The sequence below is a fragment of the Coccinella septempunctata genome, chromosome 7 (assembly GCF_907165205.1).
Source record: "Coccinella septempunctata chromosome 7, icCocSept1.1, whole genome shotgun sequence".
Classification (NCBI taxonomy): domain Eukaryota; kingdom Metazoa; phylum Arthropoda; class Insecta; order Coleoptera; family Coccinellidae; genus Coccinella; species Coccinella septempunctata.
Window position 1 is genome coordinate 14595569 of NC_058195.1, and position 13863 is coordinate 14609431.

At 36.0% G+C, this 13863-nt stretch overlaps 1 protein-coding gene across 2 annotated transcripts in view; it reads right to left on the reverse strand.

The window, feature by feature from the left end:
- The window catches only part of LOC123317565 (runt-related transcription factor 2), a 62472-nt gene that overhangs the window by 12362 nt on the left and 36247 nt on the right, over nt 1–13863 (reverse strand). The window contains exon 5 of one of the 2 annotated variants that reach the window (XM_044904152.1): nt 1083–1187. In XM_044904152.1, the coding sequence (XP_044760087.1) occupies nt 1083–1187 (105 nt within the window). Of the gene's footprint in view, nt 1–1082; nt 1200–13863 lie in introns of both variants that reach the window. The other variant, XM_044904151.1, reaches the window with a different exon arrangement.

The window sequence follows — 13863 nt, forward strand, 5'->3', positions numbered from 1 at the left end:
TCTGTGGCCAAATGAACAAAGTGATGTTTTAACTTAATTTTGGTAATTTGGATTCTTGAAATTCGCTGGAAATAAGGATTTTGGATATTTTAGCGTGAATAATTCATAGGTAGGTGATTTTTTAAGCTGAATATCAGGTATTAATTATGAGTTTCTGAATTTCATGACATAACAAGGTTATTCCATGACAATATCACTCCATGGGCGTAGGTGATGTTAAGTCATAGACCGTAATACCATTAAGTAGTTAGGCAAGCAGTGTTAGGCGGGGTGAATTTCCGCTTTGATTATCAATTTGAACGAGCTTGAAAAAGCTTCTGACTTTACGTCAGTGCTTTCCTAATTTTTTTGATTAATCAGAATCAACTGACTATTGAAGTTAGTTTTTTGGAAACTTCATTATCCTACGCCACTGTTGAAACGGAAATATATGTCGGCCATATTTCTCCTCTATTCCGGTCAAATTGAAATGAGCAATATGCTCCTTCCTGTTATTCTATATTCTAAGACTCAAAAAGATTTCGGAGAAGATTGCCTAATGAAATGTTTATTATAAAGAAAAAATGTCAAAAAAGAAGAAATTAAGTTGTTCAGTAATCAATGTCAAAATTCTGTTTTTCTGTGTTTACCCAATGTTTCAAATTTCTCAGATACTTTTTAACTTTCGAACATCAAATTACTCGAAAACGGCGCATGATACAATAGGTATACGGTATACCTACATTATACGAGGAAATATGAAGTATACTTTTATTTTACTACACGTTTCGATATTTATAAGATAGCGTCGAACTTAGTTTCAAGAGTTGGGTTCTTTGAATTTTTGGTATTTTATGGTACGTAATAGTCATAATGAGAAAACTGGAAGACGTGGGTGATATCTTGTGTTCGAAAAAGAAAACTTTTCAACAGCCTGTATCTCTTAAGCTGAGTCAATTGGTCAATTCGGAAAAAATTGGTAAAGGAAAAAGTGTTTCTTTTGACCTCAAGAATCTACTGTTGAAATATTTGTACGAGTAAAAGACTCACCCTCCGTCTCCGATGAATGAAATTTCAAAGAATTGAACTACTTCAGTACTTACTGTTACAATTTCCAATAGGTGGCATTCTGAATGTAGATAATGGATCTGATGTAGCGAAGGGAAATGGTCTCTGACCGAAGGCGAAATGAAACTGTTGCTGTTGTCCTGGAAAAAAAACTTCAGTGAGAACTTAATGAAAAATTGCATCCCCAAAAAATTTGCCAAATGATAAGAATGATGAACTATTTTGGAAATGTATCTGAGGCCCGTTTGCACCAATCCCACTTAAAAGGAATACTTAACTAAGCCTCGTTTAAAGTTAATGGACGCTTAATTTTATTCCCAGTTGCAGTGGCTTAACAGAATCTTAAGTAAGGGGCCCTCAAGTTTTTAAATCTAGTGATATTTCCGTTTTTTATTTTGGTGCCACTTCACCCTAGTCCAATAAAGCCATTTCATTGGTTGGCCGGTTGCCGATGATCGTTGTCATTTCATTAACCTAACATTATTGTCCTGTCAGTCAGTGTCAAGGATATTATTATAATATTATCAAAGAGTAACAACTTTTTGTTGTTGAATTAGCATTAATATTGATAATGATTGTCAAATAAAAGGTACCTAAGTTTATATAATTACAACACTTTCTTTGTAAGGTCTAGTGTGAATTTGTTTTATTATTATTGAAGAGGAACGTGAAGAAAATGTTCTTATTGTCCTTGTTAGTATGAAACGAATATGATGAATGATTGCCAAGCAAGTGGTGGTAATTTACGAAGGGCACTCAACTTTTCAACAGAAGAAAACAGTTTGTTGCTAACTATAGCATGATTTGTGACACCAAATTGAAAATTAAAAAAGACTGCTGGCATTACAATAAAGGCAAAAGAAAAGGCTTGGTATTCAGTAATGAATTCATTCAATTTTCAAAATCTATCAAAAATAGGAAGTTCTGCAGCCAGTTCAACAAATTATTTTAGGTTAGAATCCCGCCCTTAAATACCTAAGTGGTCATTACAGGAGCGCTTAAATTTAAGGCTAGCTTTAGACATTTAAATCTCACTTAACAGTTGGTGCAACGTAATTTAAGTTGAGGGTTCATTTTGAGGGACACTTAACAATAAGTCCGTTTAGTGCAAACAGGTCTGAATCTTTCCAATCGAGTCTTAGTTCATCTCATTGATTTCGTATTTTAATTTGTTAAAGCTTGATTTGTTCATTGATGGCTAATATTTCGAATAAATAATTTCTTCTTGCACGTTTATCTCTCATATGGGGTAGTAGTTCATTGACCACAAGTTTACCACTGTGTTGTGGCTTTTCACGACTAGAATTTTATTTTACTATTTTCATTGTTCGGTCAGTTCTGCACCTATTTCTTTCACTACGTATCTTTAAACATATCGATAACTTTCATGCATTATCTACCACCCAACAGTGTTCTCCCAAAGGATAAGGCTGACTAAGCAAACGTGTTTAATATTCGGCTGCGAAGAAGCATGTGTTGAGAACTGTAGAAAGCAGCGCGGCTGTGTATCTAAGGAGAGAATTCCAAAACCACAATCCCCAATACAAGATTCTAGCTTGCTAATTCATATTCTTGGAGAAACCAAGGTGTAACGAAGTTCAGGCAAGTTATATTTCATTCTCAATAAGTGTCCTGATTATCAACGTTATATTAATTGTAGAGGCAGAACAAAAATACTATATTTTTCGAAAACTTCCTGAACACGAAAAATTATGAGAACTCTTTGATTCTCTCAAAATGTTAGATTCATATCGCAACATCAATGGATATCATATCGAGAGATTTAATGCATTCTAATCAAAGAGTTAGGAGCAGTTCAAAATTAGAAAAAAAAATAAAAATCATATATGAACTCATCGCCAGATCCATTAAACCCTATTCCATGAGTGTTCTGATAATTCATCTATGATCATTCAAATTGAGGAATAATTATGTATAAATTCGGTAGTAATCTAAGTGCCTTCCGCTTGAGAGATACAGGAGTAGGTCAAACCTATAAACCTTAGGGATCATCATCTTATTTTGAAACATCCTGAATATCAAAATACATCGTTTCCACACATATAAATTCGTTTTCTTCTGAACCTGATTGATCATAAATAATTCGAGTTGGTTTCAGCCTAACGATCGTGGTGCAAGAATAAATAGGGCCCCACTTGAAAAACAAGCCCTCGAACCCGAAAAAACTCGTCAGGACTCGCCTAACAGATTCCCAGTTAATGAAATTAGCACGTAAAAAAATAAAAGTCCCCAGTCCTGAAGGAGATTGCCCGCCATCGCCAGGCCGAACGGCAGGAACAAGTGTCTGGATTCTCACCCTAATCTAATACATGTCAGCAGGAAAATGTCCAGCTGTCGCAGGAGTTCGGCCCCCCCTGTCCTGCTACGTTTGTCACCTCCTGCTGATACCAACTGCTACAGACGTTAATTAATATATACTCCGGCGCAGGAAATAATTACATTTCCTGCAAAACCGTTCTGCCTGGCTGTAATTATTTTACATGGTTGATTATGTGTCAGTGCTGCGTTCTGAAATTTTAATGTCCTTTCGGTAAAACAATACGAGTTTACCTAATTGTGTTGTTCGGACGAGGCTGGGCCTGAATTTTCCAGGTACGGTGAAATGTATAGGGTGGATTTCGCAGCAGAGATTGGAAAACGGTCGGTCTCATATCATGTAGTTGGGGAGCAGACGATGCTAAATCGGGATTTACTCGAGCGTCGTGGAGACCTAGTGGATTTTGAAGATTAAATGGAAGAAAGAAAAACAGGTAAAAGATGTATGCACTTTCAAATGTGGGAAAAGCGTCTACAGGTTCTCAAAGATGTAAAAACGAATCGTCAGGTGTACATACTCGAGGGTGTCAGATTAATATTAACATTAATACTATATATGCCCTACGTGTCTCTGATAATGAATTCATGTTGATCTGAGAGTTTGCGTCGTGGGGCTAGCCGTACGGAAGAATTGAAAATGGTAAGAAAAAATTTTCTCGAGCGTGTCAGATTTTTGGAGGATATGTCAATTGAACCCAAAAGAAGCTATTTTTCTAGGGACTGACAATTCGGATTTGACACAAGGTCACAGCGGTTCTTTGAAAATGCAATAAAAGTCGTTACTTGTACATACTCGAGCGTTTCAGATTTTCATACAGATGGTTAATCTTGGTGTTGCAGACTTGTTGACCCATCAATCTGACCATAATCAGGGGGCGTTTTCTTAATCTGCAGTTTGAAGATGATAACAACGCATTTTTTTTTAAATATCTCCCTCCCTAATCGTTTCTGTATTCATTATGAAAGTTGTAGATGACTAAATTCTATACAACTTTTGTCTGAAGCAACTTTACATATTCTTAATCGTTTTTGAAGTAGAGGGCGATGAGGGCAAGGAGCTTAGCGACACATACGAAAGGCCAAGGTCGATGCAGAAACACAGTCTAACATTCTGTACATTCATCGCCATATGTCTCAAGAACTTTCGAGCAGAGAAAAAATTGCTTCGAACAAATTTTGTACAAAAAGTTATGCTCTACAACTTTTATAATGAATGGGAAAACAATTTGAAGCCCAGGAGAGGAGATCATTCAAAAAACCTTTTTATGGTCATATTTTGTTGTTTCGGCTCTCTGAAACTGTCAGATTATACTTTTTCCCTTATTCTTAAATCGTTAGCTTCAAAATAAAAAAACCGTCACTGCGCTCGAGAATGTATACGTGAAGTTTTTTTTTTCAAATTTGGCGCCCTTCTACAATTTTTCGTCACGCTCAAATTGTCAGATAAAGAGAATATATACTTTTCAACATGTAATTAACCACATATATCCTAATATGACATGCTCGAGTATGAACAATGATTGGTTTCCTTCTACAATTCTGATAGGCTGTCCCAGACAATTCCCAATTCCCCTTATATACAGGTCTAATTTTTGGAAGAGGTATTCTAGTTCAAGAGCGTCCAAGGTATCTCCCCTTATATTAAAGTGACACGCTCGAGTATCTATCTAGTTTCCCTCTTGGGCTCCTCAACTACACTGCGCAAAAAAATTAACGCACATTCTGAAAATCTCAATTTTAATGAAAGTTAACTCTACATTTACTTTATAACTTATTTTTTTTTGTTCTCTCGGGAAGGTTTTGAACGAAACAAGACACATTAAATGGAAGAAAAATTCAGGATTTCACCGAATCTTATGTGAAAGAAGAGAAATGAACAATTTTCAATATACTGAAATGCTGATAAGTGATTTAATACGTGGTATTTCACCGCTTGCGTTAATTACAGCTAGGCAACGACGGTTCTTACTCAAAATGAGTGATCATAAAATGTTCTGATCTAATCCTTCCCAGATTTCTCCGAGTTGGATTCCTAAGTCATTAAGAGTAGCTGGATGATTTTCTGAACTTCTCAGCCTTTTATTGAGGTTGTCCCAAACCTGCTCAATCGAATTGAGATCTGGACTTCTTGCTGGCCATTCCATTCGAGAGACTTCAACCTCTTCAAGGTAATCCTGAACGATGCGCGCACGTTGCGGTCTGGCATTATCGTCTATAAAAATGAAATTTTCACCAATGTATGGGGCAAGTGGCACTACATGCTCTTCAAGAATATTCCTTATATACTTATCAGCATTCATAGCTCCATTATCAACGACCACTAGGTCTGTGCGAGCAGTCAAAGATATTCCACCCCATACCATAATCGATCCTCCCCCGAAACCAGTAGTATTCAGGAAATTGCACTGAGCATATCTTTCATGTGGACGTCTGTATACAAGGGAACGTCGACCACAATGGTAGAGGCAGAATCTAGACTCATCTGTGAAGAGAACTCTTTCCCAATCGGCCTCTTCCCAATGGATATGTTCTCTCGCAAAATCCAAACGTGCCCTTCGATGGGCTGGGCTAAGAGCTGGGCCTCTTGCCGCGACACGTGGCCTCAAATCATATTCTCTGAGGCGATTTCTTATTGTCTGAGTGCTAATTTGCACCTCATGAGTTTGCTCAAGCTGAATTTGAAGGAGGCGAGCGGTTGCTAACCGTTGTCTCAACGAAAAAACTCTCTTTTTTTTGCGCAGTGTATTATAGCGTAGTATTCGTTCTAGAGATTTTTCGAATCATCTTTAGGCCACCCTTTAAATAATTCCCGAAAATAGCAAATATGCCCTTGAACAGATACCTCAAAAAACGTCAAAACTGAAATAAATAAAAAGGAAAACATGAAAAAATACAATGAAAATTAAAATCAAGCTTTCGTTCAAAAAAACCACCGAATAGGCAGAAAAAGGATGGTTGGAGAATAAGGCGTTATTATAATGAGTCAGGTAATATTGTCAAGTGTATACAGTTTTCATAACTCAATATCTTGGATGTTTTTTCATAAATTTGAATTTATGGGGATTCTTTGACAAGTTGTACGACGTATGACATTCTTGAGAATTAATGGGGGTTCAGCCTTTCTCTGAGAAGCAGCTCGTGTACGTAAAGCCGCGTACACATCTGAGCAAAACAGCCGAATGAGCACATCGCGCCGAATGAGCATTCAGATGTGGACGGACAAAACACACCGCACCGAACGCGCTCATGTTGCGCGGAACCGATCCGCAATTTGTCGGTCCATCAAAGAAAATTCGTGCTCAGTGTGGACGGGTTTAGTTGACATCTTTTCCTCGAACCGAACGCGCACATTTAAATATGAATTTCTCGCAAGAAACGTGTTTGAATTCAATAAAATAGTATGAAAACCGCCCAATTTTGTCGCCCTCACTTTGAATGTCGTGCAATAAAAAAGTGCTGTTCAGGCTGCGGTCTCGACTTCTTTGTAGATATAATTGTGAAGACCATCTAGTACGCCGTCCTCCCTTCTTCTTTAGCAACTCGTACAGAATTATGAAAGAAGTAATAGCACAACCCAAGTTTTCCATCCTTAGAACATAGAATACATAGAATGATTCCTTTTTTCTAAGTTTCCAGTTTGTAAGCACTGAACTTACACATCCGATGGAGCGGCTCCGAACATGTGTGTGAAGTTGGCCCAGCACTTTTCGAAAAAAAAAATATTGTGCTGAATTGTGCTAGGTTTGTGCTGATTTGTGCCGTTGAAATTTTTGTTTTATTCCACACGGTTCTCAAAATATTTCACAAAATGTATAGAATGGGCCAGCCCAGCACTTATCGAAAAAATGAGTTTTGGTGACTAAAACAGGTTGTGCTATGCATGTACAGTGTTGTGCCGTTCGAATTTTCGCGAAAGTCCCTCTCATCTCCCGGAAAATCGAAAATGAAGAAAAAAGTTAGCCCAGCACTTTTGATTTTTCTTCTCAAAAATTAGTGGAAAAATTTGTGCTACATTTGTGCTGACTTGTGCCGTAAAGATTTTCTCGAAAATTCGTCGGATTTTCCGGGAAATCGCGAAATTAAAAAAAAAGTTAGCCCAGCACTTTCGTTTTTTTTTCAACGAAAACATATGTGAAAAATTGTGCTAGATGTGTGCTAACTTGTGCCGTTGAAATTTTCACGAAAATCCTTTTAGTTTTCCGAAAAATTTAGATTTTGGAAAAAAGTCAGCCCAGCACTTTCGTGTTTTTGCAGTTTAATTTTTTTCATGAAGTTGTGCTACATATGTGCTGATTTGTGCCGTTGAGATTTTCAGAAAAAACTTTCAACTTTTCCTTCAAATGGTGGATATCAGAAAAATCAGTAGATTGCCTGAAAATCGGTATAAATGGCAACCGACCTAATATTCATCCGTTGAGGTTGGCAACCCTGCGTGCACAACCTACGACTCATCAAGTTTTGCATAGCGTCATAAATCATCAGAAGTGTATCACGATAACAATGTTGCCAGAATTCAGTTTTCAGGAGAGAAATCTCGTAAATTGAGCTCGATGAACTCCAGCGTGGGTAGCTAATGACTAAAGAAGATTACTATTGTTTATAACTCAATTTTCTTGAAACAGATGCAGATGCGTGACTCTGAAGATAGTTTACCGTTAGTCTCAAAATTTTATATACATAGAGATAAGTTTCAGTCCGTGTATGAAATTAAGCTGAATAATTAACGGCATGTAAACAATTATTAACATTATTTTTCAAGAATTTTATCTACATATTGTTAATTTTTACATACCTACATACATACAATATTTTTTTTCAATTATATAAATTTATAATTAAAGAAACGTATTCCAATCCAACTTCAATTTTCCACAAAAGATGCTGAAAATGCTGCCCTCCGACTACTATGCAGACCTCCATTGAAAAAAATTAAACTTTTAACACCCTGTAGCTCCATATTTAAGCGTTTGCGGACCTCTATTTGTATGAACTTTTTGCCTTAAAATAATTCAGGGAATATAACTCTAAAAGTATTGATATGAATGTTGAAACACCCTGTATAATACTAGATAGTCTCATTTCGTATACAGATGCATATGATAGGTAAACGACATGAGATTTTCGTGGAGTTCACTTGTTGATCCATAATAAGTATACATATAAGAAAATAATTTTGTTTTTGAGTAACTAGTTACAATATGATTTTATGTAACTTATATGGATTAGTAATACTAAATTTTATGTATTAATTTTAGAATTTCAAGAAGATGTAGAAATTGTAATTGTTCAATGTAATTCTTTTTTCGCATTGGAGTACTGTTTTTACCGATTCCTGAAATATTTTCGATAATCTCAATTGAAAAATAATAATAAACTGTAAAAAATAAACACAATAAAACAGAATTAGTTTAATAAATCTCAAAACAAAAATAAATTGAACATGTTTTGTAACAATAAATAAAGATTCAGTCTGTTGCAACATATATAACTAAATGAGGCTCGATTTCAACAGAATTTCCTCTTTTTCGTGCGTTTTTCACCATATCGTCGAATTCCATCCACGTTGAACCTTGAAAAGAATAGCCAACATAATGACCCATTTCAATCGAACCATATCTTGCCACTATTCCAGCAAGGGTGAATGTTTTACAATTCAAATTTATATGATGTGGGAATTCTGAAAGTTTTGTCAAATCACTTTTGGATGGTTCATATTCCATCACAATCAGTGAACCATAAATCAGACTTCTTGTCATGAGATTATCACAGCAACTGGTTCTGGAGATGGGCATTCCTTCAATTATTGCTTTTTGCAATTCTTTGAATCCAAATTCTTTTATTACACTTGAGTTAATGGGTACTATAACTGATTTTCTAATGATTTGTTTTGAACATTCATGGCATATTTTTATTTCAGTATAGCTAGGATCATCAACTAGTATATATTGGGCCATATTGCCTATGTTTGAAAAGCAATCTACACTTATAACTCTACCATTCATGTTCATCGAGCAAAAAGCTTCTATTTCCATCAGCAAATTTGCCCTCTTCAAATAAATATTACTACAGCAACCATAGTTTAGGAAATCTCTCAAAAACATCATCGTAGCTGTAGTTGAGACATGAACGTGGTCTTTGAACTTTTCATTTATGCATGCTCCTGCCAAAATAGAGACAATGCTATCAAAACCACAAGTATTTCGTACTGCAACCTTTTTTCCTTTGTGAGTTATCAACGGACATTTGCTGCCATTTTGCAAATTTTCAATTCCAAATTTGCGTTGAAAATTTGAACAATCGATAGTAGGACATGAGTTCAAATAGGTTCTTCTTTTCTTGACAGCTGCGTTTTTATTTCGCCAATTATGCTCAGTGCTTAGACTGTCTTCCTCACTCGATATCATCGATTCATTATACTCTAAACTCTGTTTGTCGTCTTTTTCGCTACTATATATGTTAGAATTTGAGTCCGCACGGAGAATTCCGGGTAGTGTGGAGAGTTGTTCTTTCTCTGAAGGTACTGCAATCACTTCATTGGTGATGTTACTTGTAGATAGAGCTAATTTTGATCGCCCTCTAAAAGACAGTAGATGAGTAGCTACAAATTTGTCTGCTCTCATTGGTCGGCAATCGTTTTTAAGAAGAACGTGTTTAACATCTTTAAATTCTGATTCGACAGAAGCTGAACTAACAGTAGGCTCTCCATATCCAAAAGTAGGTATCATTACTCCACTGAAAATAGGATAGTAGTAAACTAATTTCTTCAGCTTCATTTTCATTTCAGGTATATAGAAAGGGTTTATTTGATTTCCGTTTTCAGAAAGATTTACGATGTTTTCACTTTGTGTGAAAATACTTTGGGTCCATGTCATTATATTATCATCTACATCTTCTAATAGAAAATCTTTCTCTTCCTCATATTCTTTTTCCTCATTTTCATCTATATAACCCATTACATTTTCATTTCCTTTTATATTATCAACAATAAACTCGTATGACTGCTGGGCAACTACAGCTACAGCATTCTTGTTTTTTCCGAAATCTTCACTACAACAAAGTATGAGGATATGTTTTACCATCTCTTGAAATTCAAGAAAATCTGCTTGTTTGGCTAATAAACCCATTGCATGTAAGTAGAATTTCTTGACTTTAGGTTGTGCTTTTTTTAAGCAAGGCCATCGTGATATGAAGTTCATGAAATGACAAATATCTAATCTAATAAATGACTTGGGCAACTCAATTCCTTCTTTATTCAATAGAAGAGCATGGCAAATTCCGAGATAATGCTTCAAATTTTTGCATTGCGCGAATGCCTTACAAATTGCATTGAGTAAAGCCTTATCAAAATCACAAACTACCGTTCGTGGAATAGGAAAATTGGAGCTGTGTCTCTCACCTACTCTAAGGAACTCCAAAAGCCAATAATGTATTGCATTAGTATTCTGAACTGCACTCAACATTTGAAAGACTGGCATTTTGTAAGTAGGTGTCTGGGTAACTGCTTGGTACAGATATATGTGAGGTGATAATTCACCATTTGGTAGTTGAATTTTTTTTATAAGCGATCCAGTGCCGTCTAAACATACCATATCGTGGTGATCTATATACACTGCCATTTGTTCAGGCAGCCAATAATGGACGAAAAAAGGGTCAATACTAATAGTATGTATAGAACCGACAAAAGAAGAATATTTCATGAATTGCAAACTCATTACAGGAGACGTCCCTTTGACACTGAGCGATTTATCCTTTTTTTCCTGTTTTGCCTTTCGCAAAGTTGCGGCCTTATATAGATGTGGAGGTTCTTTATCGTAAACCTTCAGTTTATCTGCTTCACTCCTCCGCCACTTTGTTGCTGAAGTAGTCCCTGCTGCAAGTTGCTCCGAAGTGATTTTTCTTTTCTCCCCATTTAGCGGGCGTTTTTTGATATGTTTAACTGTTGGGTCAAACTTATCGATGGAACACTCCAAAGGAACAGTGTCTAGACAACTAGATGGTTTGTTAACTATTTTTCCCAAAAAAGTCGCCTTGCATTCAGTACAAGAAGCTTGAATTTTCGCATAAATACCAGATTTGGACATGGTACATCGTTTAAATATAAAAGCACACGGCAGATTTGTCTCTTTATGAACAAGTTCAAATATTGTATTAGTCCACCTTCCTCTTTTGAGAGTGGAATAATTACGTTGTACTTTTTGACTGGATTTATAAATGACACTTTCTGAATCAATATCATGCCAGATTTTAAAAGGTATTTTCAAACAGAAATTTATTTCTGATGGAGCAGATGATGAATTTGATGAATCTATTGAAGTTTCGAGAGAGCTAGTGGTTGAATTGAATGTAGTTTCAATTCCGTGGAGATCTAAAAGATAATCTCTGAGTCCATATCTATTGGTGAGAAGAATTGTATATATATACTTCGCGGACATTGACTTGTTCAACAATGTACTTATTTCTTCGTATTCTCTTGATTTTGGAGGGATAAGTTTAGAGTCTTCACGAAAAATGTCTTTGTACTTTTGATCCATAAGAATGTTTTTCAACTCACTGATTCGCGCCTCCATTTGATCCAAAGAAAATGTTCTATCTTTTTCTACCAAAAAACACTTCGCAATTCGCAATCACAAATTTACACGCACAGAACAACCGTTAACCGTTTAGATTCTGCGCATTAAAACACTCCTACTGGCTGGCTGACTACTGCGACTGCGACATGGGTGGTTCGATTCATAAAAGGGGGTTGGGAGGTTCGGACGTTTGCAGTTGTAAAATGTTGCCAAATTTATAGTTTAGAAAGAAATAATGATAGTATGGGATAATTATGTGAGATTCTTCTATTTCATACTTCAATGAACATGATCTCTTTCTCAGCAAATTCGTTTGATTTTTGTGAAACCTGAGAAGCGAATCATCGTCATACAAGTTTAAGTTATAGATAAAAATAGGCATAAGCGTCATCAGGTTCTATTATATCACCGAAAATCCTAAAAAATTAATCAATAACTTGACTTTGCTCTGGGTAATTACAAATAGTTAATTAAATTCTTTCAATGAACCGTCCTTAAGAAAGTCCTAGTTAATTTTCGGACGAAGCTGAAAAATTGACAGTATGTAAATAAAATTCTTGAAAAAATAATGTAAATAATTGTTTACATGCCGTTAATTATTCAGCTTAATTTCATACACGGACTGAAACGTATCTCTATGTATATAAAATTTTGAGATTAACGGTAAACTATCTTCAGAGTCACGCATCTGCATCTGTTTCAAGAAAATTGAGTTATAAACAATAGTAATCTTCTTTAGTCATTAGCTACCCACGCTGAAGTTCATCGAGCTCAATTTACGAGATTTCTCTCCTGAAAACTGAATTCTGGCAACATTGTTATCGTGATACACTTCTGATGATTTATGACGCTATGCAAAACTTGATGAGTCGTAGGTTGTGCACGCAGGGTTGCCAACCTCAACGGATGAATATTAGGTCGGTTGCCATTTATACCGATTTTCAGGCAATCTACTGATTTTTCTGATATCCACCATTTGAAGGAAAAGTTGAAAGTTTTTTCTGAAAATCTCAACGGCACAAATCAGCACAAATGTAGCACAACTTCATGAAAAAAATTAAACTGCAAAAACACGAAAGTGCTGGGCTGACTTTTTTCCAAAATCTAAATTTTTCGGAAAACTAAAAGGATTTTCGTGAAAATTTCAACGGCACAAGTTAGCACACATCTAGCACAATTTTTCACATATGTTTTCGTTGAAAAAAAACGAAAGTGCTGGGCTAACTTTTTTTTTAATTTCGCGATTTCCCGGAAAATCCGACGAATTTTCGAGAAAATCTTTACGGCACAAGTCAGCACAAATGTAGCACAAATTTTTCCACTAATTTTTTAGAAGAAAAATCAAAAGTGCTGGGCTAACTTTTTTCTTCATTTTCGATTTTCCGGGAGATGAGAGGGACTTTCGCGAAAATTCGAACGGCACAACACTGTACATGCATAGCACAACCTGTTTTAGTCACCAAAACTCATTTTTTCGATAAGTGCTGGGCTGGCCCATTCTATACATTTTGTGAAATATTTTGAGAACCGTGTGGAATAAAACAAAAATTTCAACGGCACAAATCAGCACAAACCTAGCACAATTCAGCACAATATTTTTTTTTTCGAAAATCGAAAAGTGCTGGGCCAACTTCACACACATGCTCCGAACACATGCTCATGCTGTTCGTGCGTCGGAAAGAAAAAATTGTCCGCATAAACGCTCATTCGGTGCGGCGTGCTCATTCGGCTATTTTGCTCAGATGTATACGCGCCACACTTTAGCAACGTCACAAAAAGTCACCTTTCGCCCCAGCCCTAAGGGTGCATATTCATCAGTTGGAAATTTCCCTGAATTCACAAAAGCCCTTGAACGGAATTAATGAATTGGATTGGCTGATTAATTAATTACGACTAGCTCATCTGGCAT